At 45.1% G+C, this 23,351-nt stretch overlaps 1 protein-coding gene across 4 annotated transcripts in view; it reads left to right on the top strand.

Annotated features, from left to right (window-relative positions):
• The first annotated feature begins 10,254 nt into the window (after positions 1 to 10,254).
• LOC138970410 (membrane-associated protein Hem-like) overlaps positions 10,255 to 23,351 on the top strand; it is a 92,085-nt gene continuing 78,988 nt past the window's right edge. For 2 of the 4 annotated variants that reach the window (XM_070342856.1, XM_070342854.1), the window contains exons 1-3: positions 10,255 to 10,435; positions 11,938 to 12,074; positions 23,020 to 23,151. In XM_070342856.1, the coding sequence (XP_070198957.1) occupies positions 10,301 to 10,435; positions 11,938 to 12,074; positions 23,020 to 23,151 (404 nt within the window). In that variant the 5' untranslated portion in view covers positions 10,255 to 10,300. The remainder of the gene's footprint in view (positions 10,436 to 11,937; positions 12,075 to 23,019; positions 23,152 to 23,351) is intronic. The other 2 variants (XM_070342857.1, XM_070342855.1) reach the window with 1 other exon arrangement.

The raw sequence follows: 23,351 nt of genomic DNA, 5'->3' as shown, positions 1-23,351 counted from the left end.
GGGAGGGTGGATTGAAGAATATTCAAGATTCAGAAGAGCAACTAAACTTCACAAAGAAGATGGCGATGTGCAGAGAGATTCTCTTCTTTACTCCATGGGAACGCAACAAGCTGTTCAGATACTGAAAACATTCAAGTGGGAGGAAGAAGAAGAAGACACTGATTTTGACTTGCTAGTGAAAAAGTTCTCAGAATATTTCCTGCCAAAACGCAACTTGATTCACGATCGTAGCCTGTTTAACAGCCGAGTTCAGAATAGTGGTGAGACAGTGGAGGAATTTGTGAGGGCCTTGCAGTCACTCGTGGTCCACTGCCACTATGCAGACACAGAAGATCAAGTCAGGGATCGCCTGGTGATAGGGTTAAGAGACCAGAGACTGAAGGAAAAACTGCAGCTGCAGAATGATCTAACCCTAGAGAGAGCCATCACTATGGCACGACAGCAAGAACAGCTGAAAGAACAAATGAAAGAACAGTCACAGAAACTAGAGAAACTAGACATAGATGGAGCTAGTCATTATAGGCGAGATCAGAGCGCAGTTGCTTCTCGTGGGAGAGCGCGTGGTCGTGGAGGTCACAGGCCAAAGAGACATGACAGCCCATCAGTTGTTCGAAATAAAGACAGCTGTACCAAGTGCGGGTTCGAACACCAAGACAAAAAGTGTCCGGCAGTAGGTCAGCGTTGTAGATGTTGTTCAGGCAGAAATCACTTTGCTCGAGTCTGTAAAAAACGAGCTGCGAAAGTGGACTTAGTCAGTGATTCTGATGATGAGTACTGGCTTGACGCAGCTACAGTAGATGTCAAAGAACAACGTGAAGCATGGACAGTAAACCTAGACTTCTACGGGAAGAAAGTCAACTTTAAAGTCGATACCGGCGCCGATGTGACTGTCCTCAGAGAGTGTGACTACAAAGAATTTGTGAATCCACCTAACCTGAAGCCCTCCAAGAGCTGCCTGAGATCACCTGGAGGAAGAGTCGACACAGTTGGTGAATTCATCGCTGAGACAACAAGAAAGAAAGTCACGTACCGCTTCAGAGTAGTGGTTGTACCGAATACTGCAGGTACAAATCTGCTTGGCAGAGCAGTAAGTGAGAAGATGGGACTCGTAAAGAGACTAGAGGACATTGACTCGAGGGTCTTCGGATCCACAGGACTTTTGAAGACTGAGCCGGTAAAGCTGATTTTGAAGGAGGGTTCAAAGCCATACAGTGTGTCAACAGCGCGTCGAGTACCTTTCCCTATCCAGAAACAAGTCAAGGAGCAGCTTGACAAGATGGAGAGGGATGGGGTCATCAAGAAGGTGACAGAAGCGACCGACTACTGTGCGCCGATCGTCCCAGTCCGGAAGAAAGGAGGCAAAATAAGAATATGTGTGGACTACAAGAAACTAAACAAAAACATCAAGCGGCCACATCTTATGCTGCCAAATCTGGAGGATATTGCGCCACAACTGAAGAACTCCAAAGTGTTCACCACTTTAGATGTTTCAAGTGGATTCTGGCAGGTGCCGCTTGACAAAGACAGTGCTCACCTCACGACATTCATCACCAGCTTCGGTCGGTACTGTTTTCTCCGGTTACCCATGGGCATCAACGTTGGACCAGAGGAGTTCCAGCGCAAGATGTCGGAGACGATGAATGGACTCAGAGGGTGTGAGGTCATCATGGACGACATTCTCATTCACGGGGAAACACAAAAAGAGCACGACGAGAGACTGTCGCAGGCGCTGAAGCGAATCGAGGCGTCAGGCTTGAAGCTGAATCGTGACAAGTGTCACTTCAGTAAGTCAGAGGTAGCGTTCTTTGGACACAGAATCAGCAGTGACGGCATACGACCCGACCCAGGGAAAGTGGACGCTATAACAAAGTTAGAGCCACCAAAGAACGTGACTGAACTGAAACGCGTAATTGGCATGATCAACTACCTTGGTCGATTCACCAAAGACCTGTCGACGACAATGAAGCCGATGACAGACCTACTTCGGAAGGACGTTCAGTGGAGATGGGACAGCGCACAGAGGGAAGCCTTCGAGAAGGTGAAGCTGATCATCGTTAATCTACCCTCGCTCCTGTTCTACAGTGTGGATCGACAGACTGTTGTAAGTGCTGACGCAAGCAGTTTTGGCCTCGGTGCTGTGCTCTTACAGCAAAATGACAGCGGTGACCTTGAGCCAATTGCATTTGCGTCCAGAACAATGACCCCAGCAGAACAGCGCTACAGTCAAATTGAGAAGGAATGCTTGGCGAGCGTTTGGGCGTGTGAGAAGTTCTACAAATATCTTGTAGGTCTGGAGTCATTTCAACTTTTGACTGATCACAAACCTCTCGTACCGCTCATGTCTACCAAAGATTTGGACCAAGCACCACCAAGATGTCTGCGCCTACTCCTGAGAATGGCACGATTTAACGCAGAGGTCCGGCATGTTCCAGGTAAGCAGCTAGTCATTGCTGACTGTCTCAGCCGCAGTCCTCTGGCCTACACAGAGAGTGATGTCGACCGGGCAGACGACGTGGACGACTACATTGACTTTGTTCAGTCGTCATGGCGAATAAGAGACCACAGACTTCAGTCACTCAAAGCCGCAACTGAAGCAGACGATGATCTCCAAGCAGTGATCAAGTACTGTCATGAGGGATGGCCAAATCAGATTCCCTCATCACTCAAACCATACCACAAGGTGAAAGATGACCTATCAGTTGTGAACGGTCTTGTCGTATTCAGAGACAGAGTAGTGATCCCTGTCAGTCAACGACAAGAAGTGAAAAACAAACTTCATGAGAGTCATCAGGGTATAGAAAAATGCCTGGAGTTTGCCAAACTAACAGTATTTTGGCCAGGCCTAAGAGCTGAACTGACGCAATTAGTGGAAAACTGCTCCACTTGTCGTGAGAATCGACCAGCACAGCGACACGAGCCACTGCGTCCGACAGAGCTACCATCACGACCCTGGTCACAGATTGGTGCAGATTTTGCATCATTCAGAAACAAAGACTATTTGGTTGTTACAGACTATTATTCACGCTGGATCGAGATCAAACAAGTGACCTCTCTGTCAAGCTCAGCAGTGATCCCACGTTTCAAGCAGATATTTTCCACCCACGGCATACCAGACATACTTGTGAGTGACAATGGTAGCCCCTTTTCCTCAAGAGACTTTGCTGTATTCGCCAGAGAATACGGCTTCGATCACCATACATCAAGTCCCCATTTCCCCCAAGCTAATGGCCAGGCAGAGTCAGGCGTGAAAACTGCGAAGAAGATTCTCGCCCAGACAGAGCCGGATGTAGCTTTGATGATGTACAGATCTACACCACACTCAGCAACAGGACTCAGTCCATCCGTCATGTTGATTGGACGCCAGCTGAAGACGAAGGTTCCAGTCCTGCCCAGCCGACTGCAGCCAGTACAACACAACGACAAAGACATTCGTCTGGCTGATAGTCACACCAAGCAGGACTACAAAAAGTACTACGATGAACGGCACGGTGTACGTCCCCTTCCCCAGCTCCAGCCTAACGACACAGTACTCATGAAGACAGACAACGAGAAAGGCAAATGGAAAGACTTTGGCCAAGTTCTGTCTCCAGCCGATGCCAGCGGAAGGTCCTACTTCATCCAGTCTCCCCGTGGTGTCCTCAGACGCAACAGGAAGAATATGCAGAAAGTGCCTCAGACTATATATACCATTCCCCCAGACCCCGAGACAGACCTGCCAGAAGAGACTGAGACCCAAGAACAGGAGACTCTCACAGGAACTGAAAACCCTACCCCCCAACCCCCAGTGCAGAACGTTTCGCGCTATGGTCGCATCTTAAAGCAGCCAGCAAGATACATTGAAGAACACTGAACATAATTGTTAAATTTCTGATCTTCTAGGCAGTGAAGAACAGTCATGTGCTATTTACAGCAGCGTTCTGGTTGATTTTAGTTTGGTTGAGAGAAACTTTTGACTCAAAAACATTATAGTTCAGTTTTTGGAATTTTAAATTTCAATGTCATGTGCCTATGTTCGGTTGAAACCAAATATGACTCTAAACACAGGATAGTATTCCTAGGTTTACAATGTTTCTTTTTAGTTCTTCATTCGAAAGCAAACTGAGAATAATGTGAAGAATAGTTTACGTAATACGTAAGATTTTATTATTCCATTGTTTTAGTAGTGAGTGAAAGTGTTCTAGAAAACCTTTCTAGGTTGCTTATGATTTTCATAAAGCAGTATACTCTCTTAAATGGATTTTTCTCATAGAATTTTCGACTTGAGGTAGACGTTGTCTGTGTAAACGCAAGGAGAAACTCTGTAGTTTATTCCTTTTGAAAATGAGAAGCAATTAATGTTTTGTTTGGTTATTAGAATTGTTTTAATGTTTCAGAAATTTTCATTTCTCAGAAAAAAGGGGGAGATGTCAGTATGGTATAAGGGAAATAACCAATGTCTTGCTAATGGGATTGCTTCCCTTGCTCTCTCTCTGTCATGGCCGCTTGCTAATAAACCCATACCATCGAACACGTGCGTTGTGAGTTCGATAACCTGTCTGTACCATAGTGATAGACCAACATGTACCTGTCTGTAGGATAGTGATAGACCAACATGTACCTGTCTGTAGGATAGTGATAGACCAACATGTACCTGTCTGTACCATAGTGATAGACCAACATGTACCTGTCTGTAGGATAGTGATAGACCAACATGTACCTGTCTGTACCATAGCGATAGACCAACATGTACCTGTCTGTACCATAGTGATAGACCAACATGTACCTGTCTGTAGGATAGTGATAGACCAACATGTACCTGTCTGTACCATAGTGATAGACCAACATGTACCTGTCTGTAGGATAGTGATAGACCAACATGTACCTGTCTGTAGGATAGTGATAGACCAACATGTACCTGTCTGTACCATAGTGATAGACCAACATGTACCTGTCTGTAGGATAGTGATAGACCAACATGTACCTGTCTGTACCATAGTGATAGACCAACATGTACCTGTCTGTACCATAGTGATAGACCAACATGTACCTGTCTGTAGGATAGTGATAGACCAACATGTACCTGTCTGTACCATAGCGATAGACCAACATGTACCTGTCTGTAGGATAGTGATAGACCAACATGTACCTGTCTGTAGGATAGTGATAGACCAACATGTACCTGTCTGTACCATAGCGATAGACCAACATGTACCTGTCTGTAGGATAGTGATAGACCAACATGTACCTGTCTGTAGGATAGTGATAGACCAACATGTACCTGTCTGTACCATAGCGATAGACCAACATGTACCTGTCTGTACCATAGTGATAGACCAACATGTACCTGTCTGTACCATAGCGATAGACCAACATGTACCTGTCTGTAGGATAGTGATAGACCAACATGTACCTGTCTGTACCATAGCGATAGACCAACATGTACCTGTCTGTAGGATAGTGATAGACCAACATGTACCTGTCTGTAGGATAGTGATAGACCAACATGTACCTGTCTGTACCATAGCGATAGACCAACATGTACCTGTCTGTAGGATAGTGATAGACCAACATGTACCTGTCTGTAGGATAGTGATAGACCAACATGTACCTGTCTGTACCATAGCGATAGACCAACATGTACCTGTCTGTAGGATAGTGATAGACCAACATGTACCTGTCTGTACCATAGCGATAGACCAACATGTACCTGTCTGTAGGATAGTGATAGACCAACATGTACCTGTCTGTACCATAGTGATAGACCAACATGTACCTGTCTGTAGGATAGTGATAGACCAACATGTACCTGTCTGTAGGATAGTGATAGACCAACATGTACCTGTCTGTACCATAGCGATAGACCAACATGTACCTGTCTGTAGGATAGTGATAGACCAACATGTACCTGTCTGTACCATAGTGATAGACCAACATGTACCTGTCTGTAGGATAGTGATAGACCAACATGTACCTGTCTGTACCATAGTGATAGACCAACATGTACCTGTCTGTAGGATAGTGATAGACCAACATGTACCTGTCTGTAGGATAGTGATAGACCAACATGTACCTGTCTGTAGGATAGTGATAGACCAACATGTACCTGTCTGTACCATAGTGATAGACCAACATGTACCTGTCTGTAGGATAGTGATAGACCAACATGTACCTGTCTGTACCATAGTGATAGACCAACATGTACCTGTCTGTAGGATAGTGATAGACCAACATGTACCTGTCTGTAGGATAGTGATAGACCAACATGTACCTGTCTGTACCATAGCGATAGACCAACATGTACCTGTCTGTAGGATAGTGATAGACCAACATGTACCTGTCTGTAGGATAGTGATAGACCAACATGTACCTGTCTGTACCATAGTGATAGACCAACATGTACCTGTCTGTAGGATAGTGATAGACCAACATGTACCTGTCTGTAGGATAGTGATAGACCAACATGTACCTGTCTGTACCATAGTGATAGACCAACATGTACCTGTCTGTAGGATAGTGATAGACCAACATGTACCTGTCTGTAGGATAGTGATAGACCAACATGTACCTGTCTGTACCATAGTGATAGACCAACATGTACCTGTCTGTAGGATAGTGATAGACCAACATGTACCTGTCTGTAGGATAGTGATAGACCAACATGTACCTGTCTGTACCATAGTGATAGACCAACATGTACCTGTCTGTAGGATAGTGATAGACCAACATGTACCTGTCTGTAGGATAGTGATAGACCAACATGTACCTGTCTGTACCATAGTGATAGACCAACATGTACCTGTCTGTAGGATAGTGATAGACCAACATGTACCTGTCTGTAGGATAGTGATAGACCAACATGTACCTGTCTGTACCATAGTGATAGACCAACATGTACCTGTCTGTAGGATAGTGATAGACCAACATGTACCTGTCTGTAGGATAGTGATAGACCAACATGTACCTGTCTGTACGATAGTGATAGACCAACATGTACCTGTCTGTACCATAGTGATAGACCAACATGTACCTGTCTGTAGGATAGTGATAGACCAACATGTACCTGTCTGTACCATAGCGATAGACCAACATGTACCTGTCTGTAGGATAGTGATAGACCAACATGTACCTGTCTGTAGGATAGTGATAGACCAACATGTACCTGTCTGTAGGATAGTGATAGACCAACATGTACCTGTCTGTAGGATAGTGATAGACCAACATGTACCTGTCTGTAGGATAGTGATAGACCAACATGTACCTGTCTGTAGGATAGTGATAGACCAACATGTACCTGTCTGTAGGATAGTGATAGACCAACATGTACCTGTCTGTAGGATAGTGATAGACCAACATGTACCTGTCTGTAGGATAGTGATAGACCAACATGTACCTGTCTGTAGGATAGTGATAGACCAACATGTACCTGTCTGTAGGATAGTGATAGACCAACATGTACCTGTCTGTAGGATAGTGATAGACCAACATGTACCTGTCTGTACCATAGTGATAGACCAACATGTACCTGTCTGTAGGATAGTGATAGACCAACATGTACCTGTCTGTAGGATAGTGATAGACCAACATGTACCTGTCTGTAGGATAGTGATAGACCAACATGTACCTGTCTGTACCATAGTGATAGACCAACATGTACCTGTCTGTACCATAGTGATAGACCAACAGGTACCTGTCTGTAGGATAGTGATAGACCAACATGTACCTGTCTGTAGGATAGTGATAGACCAACATGTACCTGTCTGTACGATAGTGATAGACCAACATGTACCTGTCTGTACGATAGTGATAGACCAACATGTACCTGTCTGTAGGATAGTGATAGACCAACATGTACCTGTCTGTACCATAGTGATAGACCAACATGTACCTGTCTGTACCATAGCGATAGACCAACATGTACCTGTCTGTAGGATAGTGATAGACCAACATGTACCTGTCTGTACCATAGTGATAGACCAACATGTACCTGTCTGTACCATAGCGATAGACCAACATGTACCTGTCTGTAGGATAGTGATAGACCAACATGTACCTGTCTGTAGGATAGTGATAGACCAACATGTACCTGTCTGTACCATAGTGATAGACCAACATGTACCTGTCTGTAGGATAGTGATAGACCAACATGTACCTGTCTGTAGGATAGTTATAGACCAACATGTACCTGTCTGTACGATAGTGATAGACCAACATGTACCTGTCTGTACCATAGTGATAGACCAACATGTACCTGTCTGTAGGATAGTGATAGACCAACATGTACCTGTCTGTACCATAGCGATAGACCAACATGTACCTGTCTGTAGGATAGTGATAGACCAACATGTAACTGTCTGTAGGATAGTGATAGACCAACATGTACCTGTCTGTAGGATAGTGATAGACCAACATGTACCTGTCTGTAGGATAGTGATAGACCAACATGTACCTGTCTGTAGGATAGTGATAGACCAACATGTAACTGTCTGTAGGATAGTGATAGACCAACATGTACCTGTCTGTAGGATAGTGATAGACCAACATGTACCTGTCTGTAGGATAGTGATAGACCAACATGTACCTGTCTGTAGGATAGTGATAGACCAACATGTACCTGTCTGTAGGATAGTGATAGACCAACATGTACCTGTCTGTAGGATAGTGATAGACCAACATGTACCTGTCTGTAGGATAGTGATAGACCAACATGTACCTGTCTGTACCATAGTGATAGACCAACATGTACCTGTCTGTAGGATAGTGATAGACCAACATGTACCTGTCTGTAGGATAGTGATAGACCAACATGTACCTGTCTGTAGGATAGTGATAGACCAACATGTACCTGTCTGTACCATAGTGATAGACCAACATGTACCTGTCTGTACCATAGTGATAGACCAACAGGTACCTGTCTGTAGGATAGTGATAGACCAACATGTACCTGTCTGTAGGATAGTGATAGACCAACATGTACCTGTCTGTATGATAGTGATAGACCAACATGTACCTGTCTGTACGATAGTGATAGACCAACATGTACCTGTCTGTAGGATAGTGATAGACCAACATGTACCTGTCTGTACCATAGTGATAGACCAACATGTACCTGTCTGTACCATAGCGATAGACCAACATGTACCTGTCTGTAGGATAGTGATAGACCAACATGTACCTGTCTGTACCATAGTGATAGACCAACATGTACCTGTCTGTACCATAGTGATAGACCAACATGTACCTGTCTGTACCATAGTGATAGACCAACATGTACCTGTCTGTACCATAGTGATAGACCAACATGTACCTGTCTGTAGGATAGTGATAGACCAACATGTACCTGTCTGTAGGATAGTGATAGACCAACATGTACCTGTCTGTAGGATAGTGATAGACCAACATGTACCTGTCTGTAGGATAGTGATAGACCAACATGTACCTGTCTGTACCATAGTGATAGACCAACATGTACCTGTCTGTAGGATAGTGATAGACCAACATGTACCTGTCTGTAGGATAGTGATAGACCAACATGTACCTGTCTGTACCATAGTGATAGACCAACATGTACCTGTCTGTAGGATAGTGATAGACCAACATGTACCTGTCTGTACCATAGTGATAGACCAACATGTACCTGTCTGTAGGATAGTGATAGACCAACATGTACCTGTCTGTAGGATAGTGATAGACCAACATGTACCTGTCTGTACCATAGTGATAGACCAACATGTACCTGTCTGTAGGATAGTGATAGACCAACATGTACCTGTCTGTAGGATAGTGATAGACCAACATGTACCTGTCTGTACCATAGTGATAGACCAACATGTACCTGTCTGTAGGATAGTGATAGACCAACATGTACCTGTCTGTAGGATAGTGATAGACCAACATGTACCTGTCTGTACCATAGTGATAGACCAACATGTACCTGTCTGTAGGATAGTGATAGACCAACATGTACCTGTCTGTACCATAGTGATAGACCAACATGTACCTGTCTGTACCATAGTGATAGACCAACATGTACCTGTCTGTAGGATAGTGATAGACCAACATGTACCTGTCTGTACCATAGTGATAGACCAACATGTACCTGTCTGTACCATAGTGATAGACCAACATGTACCTGTCTGTACCATAGTGATAGACCAACATGTACCTGTCTGTACCATAGTGATAGACCAACATGTACCTGTCTGTAGGATAGTGATAGACCAACATGTACCTGTCTGTACCATAGTGATAGACCAACATGTACCTGTCTGTACCATAGTGATAGACCAACATGTACCTGTCTGTACCATAGTGATAGACCAACATGTATGTGTTACAGCGGCACTCTATCGGCACTACCAGCGTCCAGTACGCCCACTGGTTCCTGAGAGAGATGTCGGAGGAGGTCAACCAGGTTATCACTGCCATCTGTGAGGAACAGTGCATGCTGAGCTACAAGGTAACACACAACACACCTGACACACAGGTACACACAACACAACACACAGGTACACGCAATATACAGATACACACAACACACGGGTACACACAGCACAACACAACCGGCACGGTTGGCCTAGTGGTAAGGCGTCCGCCCTGTGATCGGGAGGTCGTGGGTTCGAAGCCCGGCCGGGTCATACCTAAGACTTTAAAATTGGCAATCTAGTGGCTGCTCCGCCTGGCGTCTGGCATTATGGGGTTAGTGCTAGGACTGGTTGGTCCGGTGTCAGAATAATGTGACTGGGTGAGACATGCAGCCTGTGCTGCGACTTGTCTTGTGTGTGGTGCACGTTATATGTACCCCCTGCGGGTTAGGGGGAAGAATTTACCCGATGCTCCCCAGCATGTTGTAAGAGGCGACTAACGGATTCTGTTTCTCTTTTTACCCTTGTTAAGTGTTTTTTGTATGGAATATAGTCAATTTTTGTAAAGATTTTAGTCAAGCAGTATGTAAGAAACGTTAAGTCCTTTCTACTGGAAACTTGCATTCTCCCTGTAAGGTAATACATTGTACTACGTTGCAAGCCCCTGGAGCAAATTTTTGATTAGTGCTTTTGTGAACAAGAAACAATTGACAAGTGGCTCTATCCCACCTTTCCCCGTCACGATATAACCTTCGTGGTTGAAAACGACGTTAAACACCAAATAAAGAAAGACGTTATATGTCAAAGCAGCACCGCCCTGATATGGCCCTTCGTGGTCGGTTGGGCGTTAAGCAAACAAACAAACAAACACAACACACAGGTACACGCAATATACAGATACACACAACTCACGGTTAAACACAACACAACACACAGGTACACAAAACACACAGGTACACTTAACACAAGTACACACAAAACACAGGTATACACAGGTACACACAGAACACACATGTGCATACAAAACAACACACAGGTACACCCAACACACAGATGCACACAACACAGGTGCACACAAAACACAGGTTTACACAGAACACGTACATACAGGTAAACACAATAGAGGTACACAAAACACACAGACACACACAAAAAACACGTACATACAGGTTGACAGGTACACATAGAACATAGGTATATAAAACACACAGGTACACACATGTTGTGTAATGATGTGTACCTGTGTGTGTGTTGTGTAATGCTGTGTACCTGCGTGTGTTGTGTAATGATGTGTTCCTGTGTGTGTTTTGTAATGATGTGTACCTGTGTGTGTTTTGTGTAATGATGTGTACCTGTGTGTGTTTTGTGTAATGATGTGTACCTGTGTGTGTTTTGTGTAATGATGTGTTCCTGTGTGTGTGTTGTGTAATGATGTGTTCCTGTGTGTGTTTTGTAATGATGTGTACCTGTGTGTGTTTTGTGTAATGCTGTGTACCTGTGTGTGTTTTGTGTAATGATGTGTTCCTGTGTGTGTTTTGTAATGATGTGTACCTGTGTGTGTTTTGTGTAATGATGAGTACCTGTGTGTGTTGTGTAGCTCTTACCCAAGCACAGTGCGGCCATCATCCTTGCCCAGGTGCAGAAGAAGAAGAAGAAGGAAAAGGAGAAGGAGAAGAAAGAGCCAGAGAAACCGGGACAGGAGAGTGTGCGCAAAAACAGAGAGGTTTTCACCAGGTGAGTCATTACCTTAACGAGGTCTTCACCAGGTGAGTCTTTACCTTAACAAGGTTTTCACTAGTCATTACTTTAACAAGGTCTTTACTACTTGAGGCATTACCTTAATGAGGTCTTCACCAGGTGAGTCTTTACCTTAACGAGGTTTTCACTAGTCATTACTTTAACAAGGTCTTTACTACTTGAGGCATTACCTTAATGAGGTCTTCACCAGGTGAGTCTTTACCTTAACGAGGTTTTCACTAGTCATTACTTTAACAAGGTCTTTACTACTTGAGGCATTACCTTAATGAGGTTTTCACCAGGTGAGTCTTTACCTTAACGAGGTTTTCACTAGTCATTACTTTAACAAGGTCTTTACTACTTGAGGCATTACCTTAACGAGGTCTTCACCAGGTGAGTCTTTACCTTAACGAGGTTTTCACTAGTCATTACTTTAACAAGGTCTTTACTACTTGAGGTATTACCTTAATGAGGTCTTCACCAGGTGAGTCTTTACCTTAACAAGGTTTTCACTAGTCATTACTTTAACATGGTCTTTACTAGTCATTACTTTAACAAGGTCTTTACTAGTCATTACTTTAACAAGGTCTTTACTAGTCATTACTTTAACAAGGTCTTTACTAGTCATTACCTTAATGAGGTTTTCACCAGGTGAGTCATTACCTTAACGAGGTCTTCACTAGTTGAGGCATTACCTAAATGAGGTTTTCACTAGTTAAGGCATTACCTTAATGAGGTCTTCACCAGGTAAGTCATTACCTTAACGAGGTCTTCACTAGTCATTACTTTAACAAGGTCTTTACTAGTTGAGGCATTACCTTAACGAGGTCTTCACTGGTTAAGGCATTCTCTCAATGAGGTTTTCACTAGTTGAGGCATTACCTTAATTAGGTTTTCACCAGGTGAGTCATTACCTTAACAAGGTCTTCACTAGTTAAGGCATTACCTTAATGAGGTTTTCACCAGGTGAGTCATTACCTTAACGAGGTCTTTACTAGTCATTACTTTAACAAGGTCTTTACTAGTCATTACTTTAACAAGGTCTTTACTAGTCATTACTTTAACAAGGTCTTTACTAGTCATTACTTTAACAAGGTCTTTACTAGTCATTACTTTAACAAGGTCTTTACTAGTCATTACTTTAACAAGGTCTTTACTAGTCATTACCTTAACAAGGTCTTTACTAGTCATTACCCAGGGCCTCACATCCACGTCGGACATCGGACATATGAGGATATTTTTTTCAAATGTCCTATACATTTTTCATGCAGGAGGACAAATGTCCCATTGTTTTTGTCACAAAGTGGTCAATGTCCGATTATTCTATCATTTGATCCGGACATGGTCAGTACTTCTCAATTTACAGTAGTTTGAATGCTAATTTATCGATGTATTGCGAAGCGATGTGTAGCAGACGAAATTAGACACTTTGTGCCTCTAGTACCAAAGAGTTTCCAAGGCTCGCAACTCGGAATGCTCGAAGCCAGTTGAGAGTTGCCTCCCTTCGCGCTTTCCCCGAAAATAACAAACATGCCGCCTAAACGAACACTGATCCCAGAAAAGGAACAGAAGAAATTACACTTCAAGTCCCTTCCCTCATCATCTGTCAGTACATGTAGCACGGAAACTGAGCTTCCTCCAGCCCCAGAGCAGTTAGAGCCCGATCGCCCAGGTGAGAATGTCGATCACGATAGTCAAACATCGGAGCCGAAGAAAGACACTACCCCCTCCCTCACCCCCACACGTAACTTCGTCTCAAGCTTGATGCGTGTGTACCTGGAGGGGCCAAAGGATGACATTCACAAGTCACAGTGGGTGGTGAAGGTTGTTGAAAAGTGGGCATCCACGAGGAAGCGAATGCTCTTTAAATAGCAAAAGAAAGGAACCAGCACAGTAGTTGAAGTTCAGAGACAGAAACACTGCACTGACTCGATGTAATTTATCATTTTCTGTTACCTTTTTGCCAAGAAAAGTATTTTTGTTCTTTTACCCTCGTGCCAAGAAACTATTCAAGTTTAATTATATTTACGTTTTGTTACGGGAAAAAAATGTCCTATTGATTTGTTTTTGTTCAGGACAAATGTCCTATCACTTTTACATTGGCCAGGACATTTGTCCTATGCTACCTCTCATGGATGTGAGGCCCTGATTACCTTAACGAGGTCTTTACTAGTCATTACTTTAACAAGGTCTTTACTAGTCATTACCTTAACGAGGTCTTTACTAGTCATTACTTTAACAAGGTCTTTACTAGTCATTACTTTAACAAGGTCTTTACTAGTCATTACTTTAAAAAGGTCTTTACTAGTCATTACTTTAACAAGGTCTTTACTGGTCATTACTTTAACAAGGTCTTTACTAGTCATTACTTTAACAAGGTCTTTACTAGTCATTACCTTAACGAGGTCTTTACTAGTCATTACCTTAACGAGGTCTTTGCTAGTTGAGGCATTACCTTAATGAGGTTTTCACCAGGTGAGTCATTACCTTAAGAAGGTCTTTACTAGTTAAGGCATTACGTTAATGAGGTTTTCACCAGGTGAGTCATTACCTTAACGAGGTCTTTACACATACATTTTCACAGATTAAGAGAAAAGAAATCAAATTTATGGCAGGTTTCACAGTAACTCCACAGCTTATCTCACATTTCCACAAACATATCAAATTTAACATGGAGTCGCTTGAACAATTTTTTCCATTAGCACTATCATCAAAGAACACAAAACAGTTATTTTTGTAAGTAAGTGCTTATGTTGATGATATTTGCCCCCCCCCCCCCCCCCCACCCCCCCCCCCCCCCCCCCCCACTACCCACCACCACCACCATTGAAGTTGCAAAAAAAACATTGAAATGGTTACCATTATGACGTTGCAAGCAGTGTAGAATTTTTTTGTTTGCCTTAATGAAACTGGGAAATGCAACAACATGTGCATTAAGCATCTGAACCGAAAAATGCGACTGTACAGTCGCGCTATCGTTGGTGCTACCGTTGGTGACAGACGGATTCTCTTCATTTCAGAAAGATCGATCAAACTTTTCCAAAAGACATGTTATCGGTCCGCCATTTAACATCGGCAAGTGATTGTTGTTCCGATGGACGAAATCCATCACTTCAAACGGGTTTAAAGAAGAAGAAAAGCATTTATTAAGCATATAAACCGAAACGAACCAAAAAATGCGATCGCTCAATCGCGCTATTGTTGGTGCTATCGTGTGCGACAGACAGAAGTTAAAACTTTTTTGCAAGTAAACAAGTCTTATCTCCCTTCGAAAGTACCTCGTGTTCGAAACTACTAACATGGCGCTTGCGTAGGAATATATGCAAATTAGTCAATGGCGGCAAAACGAAGTGAGACTCAGAGGTTAAACAAATTGTACTATCGGGGTTATTTCTGCAACCGACACAACCACCTTCCACAATTGGATATCAAAGTCATTAAATAACATATTCTTACTCCGAATCACATTAGCATTGAGTCACCTGAGATGCTTATCACTGAAAAACGCTTACCCGGCTAAAAATTTTAAAGGGAAGCAACCCCATCACCAAAACGAAAGTGAAAGTAGCTTTGGTAATGGGCCAGCACACTGGGAGTTACCTCCCATACGGGTGTGTGCCACGTCACTTCCTCTAGGAACACGTGCCTATTCTCATACGTCTTTTTCACCTCGGAGAGGACGGTTCACTTTTTGACGCTCTGTGGCTGACCTTGTGTGTTTGAGTGACACCCGCCGGCCACGTTACCCAGCTTTTCTGCTCGCCTTGCCTACAGTTTGGTGAGCTCGTTCCCGTTTGTTGTTGGTTGTTTGCGCTGTTTTCGTTACTGTACGTTGTCCGTTTTTTGCGGACTTGTGTGTCAGTGACTTGCGTGTTTCGCCATTTTGTTGTGTGAGTTAGTTAGCTAGCTCGTATGACTTTGCTCGTAGCTGTGCGTGCCCCTTTCTGTGTTGGGCAAGTGTAGCTATAGTATTTTGTTGACGCGAAAGTGTGTGTGTTTACTGTGTTTTCAGTCGTTTAGACTTACGTTTCAGTAAATTTTTTCGCGTTGCCACGTGTTGTTGACTGGCGTGTCAGTGACTTGCGTGTTTCGCCATTTTGTTGTGTGAGTTAGTTTTCTAGCTCGTGTGACTTTGTTTGTAGCTCTACGTGCCTCTGTTTTTGTGGGGCAAGTTTAGCTATCGTATTTTGTCGACGCGAAAGAGTGTGTGTTTACTGTGTTTTCAGTCGTTTAGACTTACGTGTCAGTAAATTTTTCGCGTTGCCACGTGTTGTTGACTTGTGTGTCAGTTACTTGCGTGTTTCGCCATTTTGTTGTGTGAGTTAGTTTACTAGCTCGTGTGACTTTGTTTGTAGCTCTACGTGCCTCTGTTTTTGTTAGGCAAGTGTAGCTATCGTAATTTGTTGACGCGAAAGTGTGTGTTTTTACTGAGTTTTCAGTCGTTTAGACTTACGTTCAGTAAAATGTTTTCGTGTTGTTTACATGGATTTGACAGCATGTCTGATTCAGACAAGCGCTGTGGCAAGTCGGACCCCAAGGGGAAATTTAAGCCTTAGGCTTCTTCTTAAGCAGTTTTACTTGTACAGACCAAGAACGTAGCACTTTGTTGTCTGTACCTATTTCGGCGCCTTGCGCTGTTACTACTTCTGCTATCTTTTGCGGCGCGTAGCGCTACTGTTACGTCTGCTCCGGTTCTCTACTACGGAGACTTCGTCCTCGTTGTTAGCACCTGTGCAGGGTGCGTTGGTTCCTTTCTGTTTTAGACACTGGTTCCAGAAATCCGCAGCTTGGTGCAGGCAGAGTTCCAGCGTTCCGTCGCCAGTTGTTTGGCGTTTCCGGCATCTGGCAGTGACGTCCGGGCGTTGGCTTCCGTGTCTTTGCCTTCCATTTCCGGTTTGGAGCAGCGTCCTCCCTCTTCAGCTGCGGCTGGTAAGCAGAGCTGGTCCGATAGCCCTCGTGAGGCGCCTGGACGTTCTCTCTCGGGAGACAGCTCTTTCGCTTCGGGTCACGACCGATACCATGCTGATCTTTCATTTCCGGCGATAACCTACGAGGCCCCGGATTTGATCGAACAGCGGCGGCAGTCGGTTTCGGCTGCCGCATTTCCGGCACTTGCCGGAAGTGATGATCCGTCCGCTCCGGCACGCTACGGCGGTCGCGGCAGGATGGAGTATTCACTGACTTCCGGTCCTTCCGGATCGCGAAGTCAACCAGTGCAGCCTTCGTTTCCGCATTGCGCGGTTCCGTCGGCTACACTACCGGCACTCGCCGGAAGTGATGATCCGTCCACGCAGGCACGCTACGGCGGCTGCGGCAGGATGGAGTATTCACTGACTTCCGGTCCTTCCGGATCACGAAGTCAACCAGTGCAGCCTTCACTTCCGCATTGCGCGGTTTCCGACGGCTACACTTCCGGTTTCGGCCGGACACGCTGCTTCCTCTTCTGGTGCTTCCTTCCGGATACCAGTGGGTGGATTCCAGCGTACGCCTTCCGGCCTGTTAGTGCCTAGGCTTGAGCAGGCATCACTCCACTCTGATGGGGGAGTGACGTCAGCTCATCCAGCTCCGGTTTTTCCGGATAGTCGTCCTGCCTACCCTTTACCTTCACAAGGTTCTGGGCTGCAGGATGATGTTCGTGCACAGGCATTTCCGGTTTCCGGTTGGCCAGGGCATGCTTCTGCTTCCGGAACTGGTGTTTTTGGTTTCAGTGCAGCCTTCGCTTCCGCATTGCGCGGTTCTGTCGGCTGCACTACCGGCACTCGCCGGAGGTGATGATCCGTCCACGCAGGCACGCTACGGCGGCTGCGGCAGTATGGAGTTTTCACTGACTTCCGGTCCTTTCGGATTACGAAGTCAACCAGTGCAGCCTTCAATTCCGCATTGCGCGGTTTCGTCGACTACACTTCCGGTTTCGGCCGGACACGCTGCTTCCTCTTCTGGTGCTTCCTTCCGGATTTCAGAGCGTGGATTCCAGCGTACGCCTTCCGGCCATTTAGTGCCTAGGCTTGAGCAGGCATCACTCCACTCGGATGGGGGAGTGACGTCAGCTCATCCAGCTCCGGTTTTTACGGATGGTCGTCCTGCCTACCCTTACCTTCACAAGGTTCTGGGTTGCAGGATAATGTTCGTGCACAGGCATTCCGGTTTCCGGTTTGCCAGGGCATGCTTCTGCTTCCGGAACTGGTGGTTTTGGTCATGGTTCCTTGTGTGACTATTCTGATGCTCCATGAGTGGTCAACGAGGAGTCTCGGGGCGTGTTTCCGTCGAAGCTCAAGTCTGTTCTTGACATCGCGGCGGAAGTAGCGTCTCGTTTTTTCCCCGAAGGGGTGGTGGCTGCGGACTCTTCCGCTCCGTTCGTTCCTTCGGCCATGGCGGACTTCCGGCCGGCACAGGAAGATGTTTCTTCCTTCCGGTTCGCCGAGTCTCCGTCAGTGGCTTACCAACTTTCGCATTCGCTGGTTCGTCCAGCACATGCGGGAAGTGGTATTCGGCCAGTGCCTGTTCCGTTACTGCTTCATTTTGGTCCAGTTCCGGAATCAGCTCAGCAGTGGGTGGCGTCGGCTTCTCAAGCCTCTTCCTTTGTGCCTACGAAGCCGACCGGAAATGGCTTTGTTTCCGGTGGGGAGATCAGATCTACCAGTTTCGCGCACTCCCTTTCGGGCTGTCCCTCGCACCTTGGATTTTCACCATGGTGGTGAGACAGGTCTGTGCACTGGTGAGGTCCTAGGGTATCCGCCTGCGGGCTTATCTGGACGACTGATTCATCATGAACCAGTCCCAGAGCGGCTGTTCGCAAGATACCCTGATGGTTCTTCGAGAATCCAACTTGTTGGGGTTCTCGATCAACCAGGGAAAGTCGGAGCTGACCCCGTCACAGACATTCACTTATCTGGGGATGTCTTTCGACACGGTCGCGTGGACTGTCCAGCCTTCTCAGAGAAGGGTGCACAAGCTCCAAGCTCAGATTTGCTCCACTTTGCCTCTCCTGATGGCTTCCATCCGTCTGGACTTAGTGGCTCGCTCGCATAGAGCGTCCACCTCGTCAGTTTATGCTTCCCACTGGAAGGCATGGACTGCCTGGTGTTCAGCTACAGGGGTGAGTTCGGTGGCTCCGCGCTATATTCAGGTCGCCAACCGCCTCTCTTTCATGTCTTCGCAGGGCGCCTCAGGCTCCTCGTTGAGGGTCCGGCGCTTCGCTATCTCGGCGACTCTTAAGCAGATCGGTCGGTCTGTTCGAGTCGGGGGCGTTATAGCTGCAGTCATTAAAAGGGCTGCTCTTAAGGAAGCGAAAGCTCGTTTGCCCGCTCCCAAGTGGGACTTGTTTTTAATCCTGGAATTCCTACGTTCTGCGGATTTTGAGCCTTTGAGCGAGGCCATTCTGTTCAATGTCACTCGCAAAGCGCTGGTTCTTCTTTTGTTGGCAACGGCCCGACGGGGTAGCGAGGTCCACGCCCTGTCGGGTCAGCCTGGAGATATCTCCTTTTAGTCGGACGGTTCCGCATCTTTGCGTTTCCGGCCCGATTTCCTGGCCAAGAATCAGTCTCCGGGGCAGGCCTCTCCGCTGGTTAGAGTCAAGGCTCTGATCAGCGCGTTGGCCCCGGATGACCTTGATTCGGTCAATTGCCCTGTGAGGGCTCTTCGTCTGTACTTAGCCCGGACTCAGCCGTTTCGGTCTAGTTCTCAGAAGTCGCTGTTTATCTCGCCCTTTTCTAGGCGCGAGTAAGATTTGTCGAAGGTATCGTTGGCCCGGTGGGTGTCCTCGCTCATTAAGCAAGCTTATGAGTGGAGTCGCACAAAGAGGGGGGGGGGTCATGCCCTCCTTGCCACTTGACTCGGCCCGAGCCCATGAAATGAGGGCGTGGGCATCCTCTCTGGCAGTACTGCGCTCCAGATGTCTAGAGGAGGTGCTGACAATTGCGTTTTGGCGTTCTGAAGATGTTTTCATAAACTTTTATCTTCGGGACGTCTCGGCTCTTCGACAGGATGGCTCCAGAGGCCTTCCAGCTCTCATAGCAGCAGGTCAGTTCCTGTCCAGAACTTGATGGTGAGTTTTGATTCATTTCTAGCCCACCGCCTTGTTGATGTTATCTGCTAATGTGATTCGGAGTAAGAATATGTTATTTAATGGAAAATTTCCTAGATAAATTTTCATTTAATTAATATACTTACCCGAATCACATACTGTATTCCCTCCCACCTGCCCCGCGTATGGTTTTAAGTTTTTTAAAGCCGTATGAGAATAGGCACGTGTTCCTAGAGGAAGTGACGTGGCACACACCCGTATGGGAGGTAACTCCCAGTGTGCTGGCCCATTACCAAAGCTACTTTCACTTTCGTTTTGGTGATGGGGTTGCTTCCCTTTAAAATTTTTAGCCGGGTAAGCGTTTTTCAGTGATAAGCATCTCAGGTGACTCAATGCTAATGTGATTCGGGTAAGTATATTAATTAAATGAAAATTTATCTAGGAAATTTTCCATTTAAACCAACCTGAAATGGAAATATCTGTGATTTGTTTGATTTGTAGGCTTTTGCAGGAAAATAGTTTGATAGCCAAAAGTAGTTCAGAACTTTGTTTTGGTGTCATGACCTATTTTTCAGCAACAGACGGGTCTCGAAAAAATTGACTTTTTTCTTCAGTCTGCTAAAGTCAGAAATTTCGTCTTCCCATCAAATTGTTGGTGGATTAACTTGCATTTACACCTTTTTACACGAATTAGTTAGTTTTCTAGTGCAAAAAAATTTTTTTGTCGTGTTATTGCACGGCCCTCTCACAGCATGCAAAAATCCGGAAAATCGTGTCTGTCGCAAATTGAACGATAGCACACTTTACGACGCTCTTGTAAAGTCAATTTTTGACTCACATGCGAAGCAAAAGTGAGTCTGTACTCACCCGAGTCGTCCGTCCGTCCGGCCGGCCGTCCGGCCGGAAAACTTTAACGTTGGATATTTCTTGGACACTATTCAGTCTATCAGTACCAAATTTGGCAAGATGGTGTATGATGACAAGGCCCCAAAAAACATACATAGCATCTTGACCTTGCTTCAAGGTCAAGGTCGCAGGGGCCATAAATGTTGTCTAAAAAACAGCTATTTTTCACATTGTTCACATTTTCTCTGAAGTTTTTCAGATTGAATACCTCACCTATATATGATATATAGGGCAAAGTAAGCCCCATCTTTTGATACCAGTTTGGTTTACCTTGCTTCAAGGTCAAGGTCACAGGAGCTCTTCAAAGTTGGATTGTATACATATTTTGAAGTGACCTTGACCCTGAACTATGGAAGATAACTGTTTCAAACTAAAAAATTATGTGGGGCACATGTTATGCTTTCATCATAAGACACATTTGGTCACATATGATCAAGGTCAAGGTCACTTTGACCCTTATGAAATGTGACCAAAATAAGGTAGTGAACCACTAAAAGTGACCATATCTCATGGTAGAAAGAGCCAATAAGCACCATTGTACTTCCTATGTCTTGAATTAACAGCTTTGTGTTGCATGACCTTGGATGACCTTGACCTTGGGTCAAGGTCACATGTATTTTGGTAGGAAAAATGTGTAAAGCAGTTCTTAGTGTATGATGTCATTGCTAGGTTTAGCTGAAGGTCAAGGTCATGTAAAGGTCAAGGTCAAGCATGTGAGTCGTATGGGCTTTGCCCTTCTTGTTATTTAAATGAACTCATATTGTGTTTTCTATCTCTTTATTAACATACAAACCACAAATAAACAAAACTACATAAATGAACAAAGCTTAAACCTGCCTTATACCCTAAGCTTAAACCTGCCTTATACCCTAAGCTTAAACCTGCCTTATACCCTAAGCTTAAACCTGCCTTATACCCTAAGCTTAAACCTGCCTTATACCCTAAGATTGCTGCCCTCACTGGACCTCTGATTCCAGGAATGCAATTGACATTTGTTCCCCCAGACTGACACCAGAGTTGTGATGTGGCTACTGCAAGACAGTAAATAGAGGTTGTGTAATATTATGTGGTCTGGAATTTGGGATGAAATGTCCTGTAGTCTGTAGTGATCTTGTCATGTTGGCTGGGTGAACTCCCAGGCTGTTGTTACCATGGTTTCATCTGGTGAAGTGGATCAAATGTGTTGTTGCCGTGGTTACAGGATGGACAAACTACACATGGCGCTAACAGAGCTGTGTTACGGTATCAACTACTGTGTGTGTGTGTCTAACTGTGTCGTTACCATGGTTACAGGATGGACAAACTACACATGGCGCTAACAGAGCTGTGTTACGGAATCAACTACTGTGTGTGTGTCTAACTGTGTTGTTACCATGGTTACAGGATGGACAAACTACACATGGCGCTAACAGAGCTGTGTTACGGTATCAACTACTGTGTGTGTGTGTCTAACTGTGTTGTACATGGTTACAGGATGGACAAACTACACATGGCGCTAACAGAGCTGTGTTACGGAATCAACTACTGTGTGTGTGTCTAACTGTGTTGTTACCATGGTTACAGGATGGACAAACTACACATGGCGCTAACAGAGCTGTGTTACGGAATCAACTACTGTGTGTGTGTCTAACTGTGTTGTTACCATGGTTACAGGATGGACAAACTACACATGGCGCTAACAGAGCTGTGTTACGGAATCAACTACTGTGTGTGTGTCTAACTGTGTTGTTACCATGGTTACAGGATGGACAAACTACACATGGCGCTAACAGAGCTGTGTTACGGAATCAACTACTGTGTGTGTGTCTAACTGTGTCGTTACCATGGTTACAGGATGGACAAACTACACATGGCGCTAACAGAGCTGTGTTACGGAATCAACTACTGTGTGTGTGTCTAACTGTGTTGTTACCATGGTTACAGGATGGACAAACTACACATGGCGCTAACAGAGCTGTGTTACGGAATCAACTACTGTGTGTGTGTCTAACTGTGTCGTTACCATGGTTACAGGATGGACAAACTACACATGGCGCTAACAGAGCTGTGTTACGGAATCAACTACTGCAACGTGATACAGGTGTGGGAACACGGCTTTATTCCTCGCGAGTTCTTCCTGCAGCACCTTGAGGCCCGCTTCAACAAGTATGTGTGTGTGTGTGTGTGTGTGTGTGTGTGTGTGTGTGTGTGTTTGTGTGTGTGTGTTTGTGTGTGTGTGTGTGTGTGTGTGTGTGTTTGTGTGTGTATGTGTGTTTGTGTGTATGTTTGTGTGTGTGAATGCGTGAGTGCGTGCATGTTGGTGTTTGCAAGTGAGTGTATGTGTGTGTGCTTGCGTGCTTGTCTGT

Source organism: Littorina saxatilis, linkage group LG7, assembly GCF_037325665.1.
Source record: "Littorina saxatilis isolate snail1 linkage group LG7, US_GU_Lsax_2.0, whole genome shotgun sequence".
Classification (NCBI taxonomy): domain Eukaryota; kingdom Metazoa; phylum Mollusca; class Gastropoda; order Littorinimorpha; family Littorinidae; genus Littorina; species Littorina saxatilis.
Note: the sequence above shows the minus strand (reverse complement) of the source record. Positions and strands in the feature narration are given on the sequence as shown.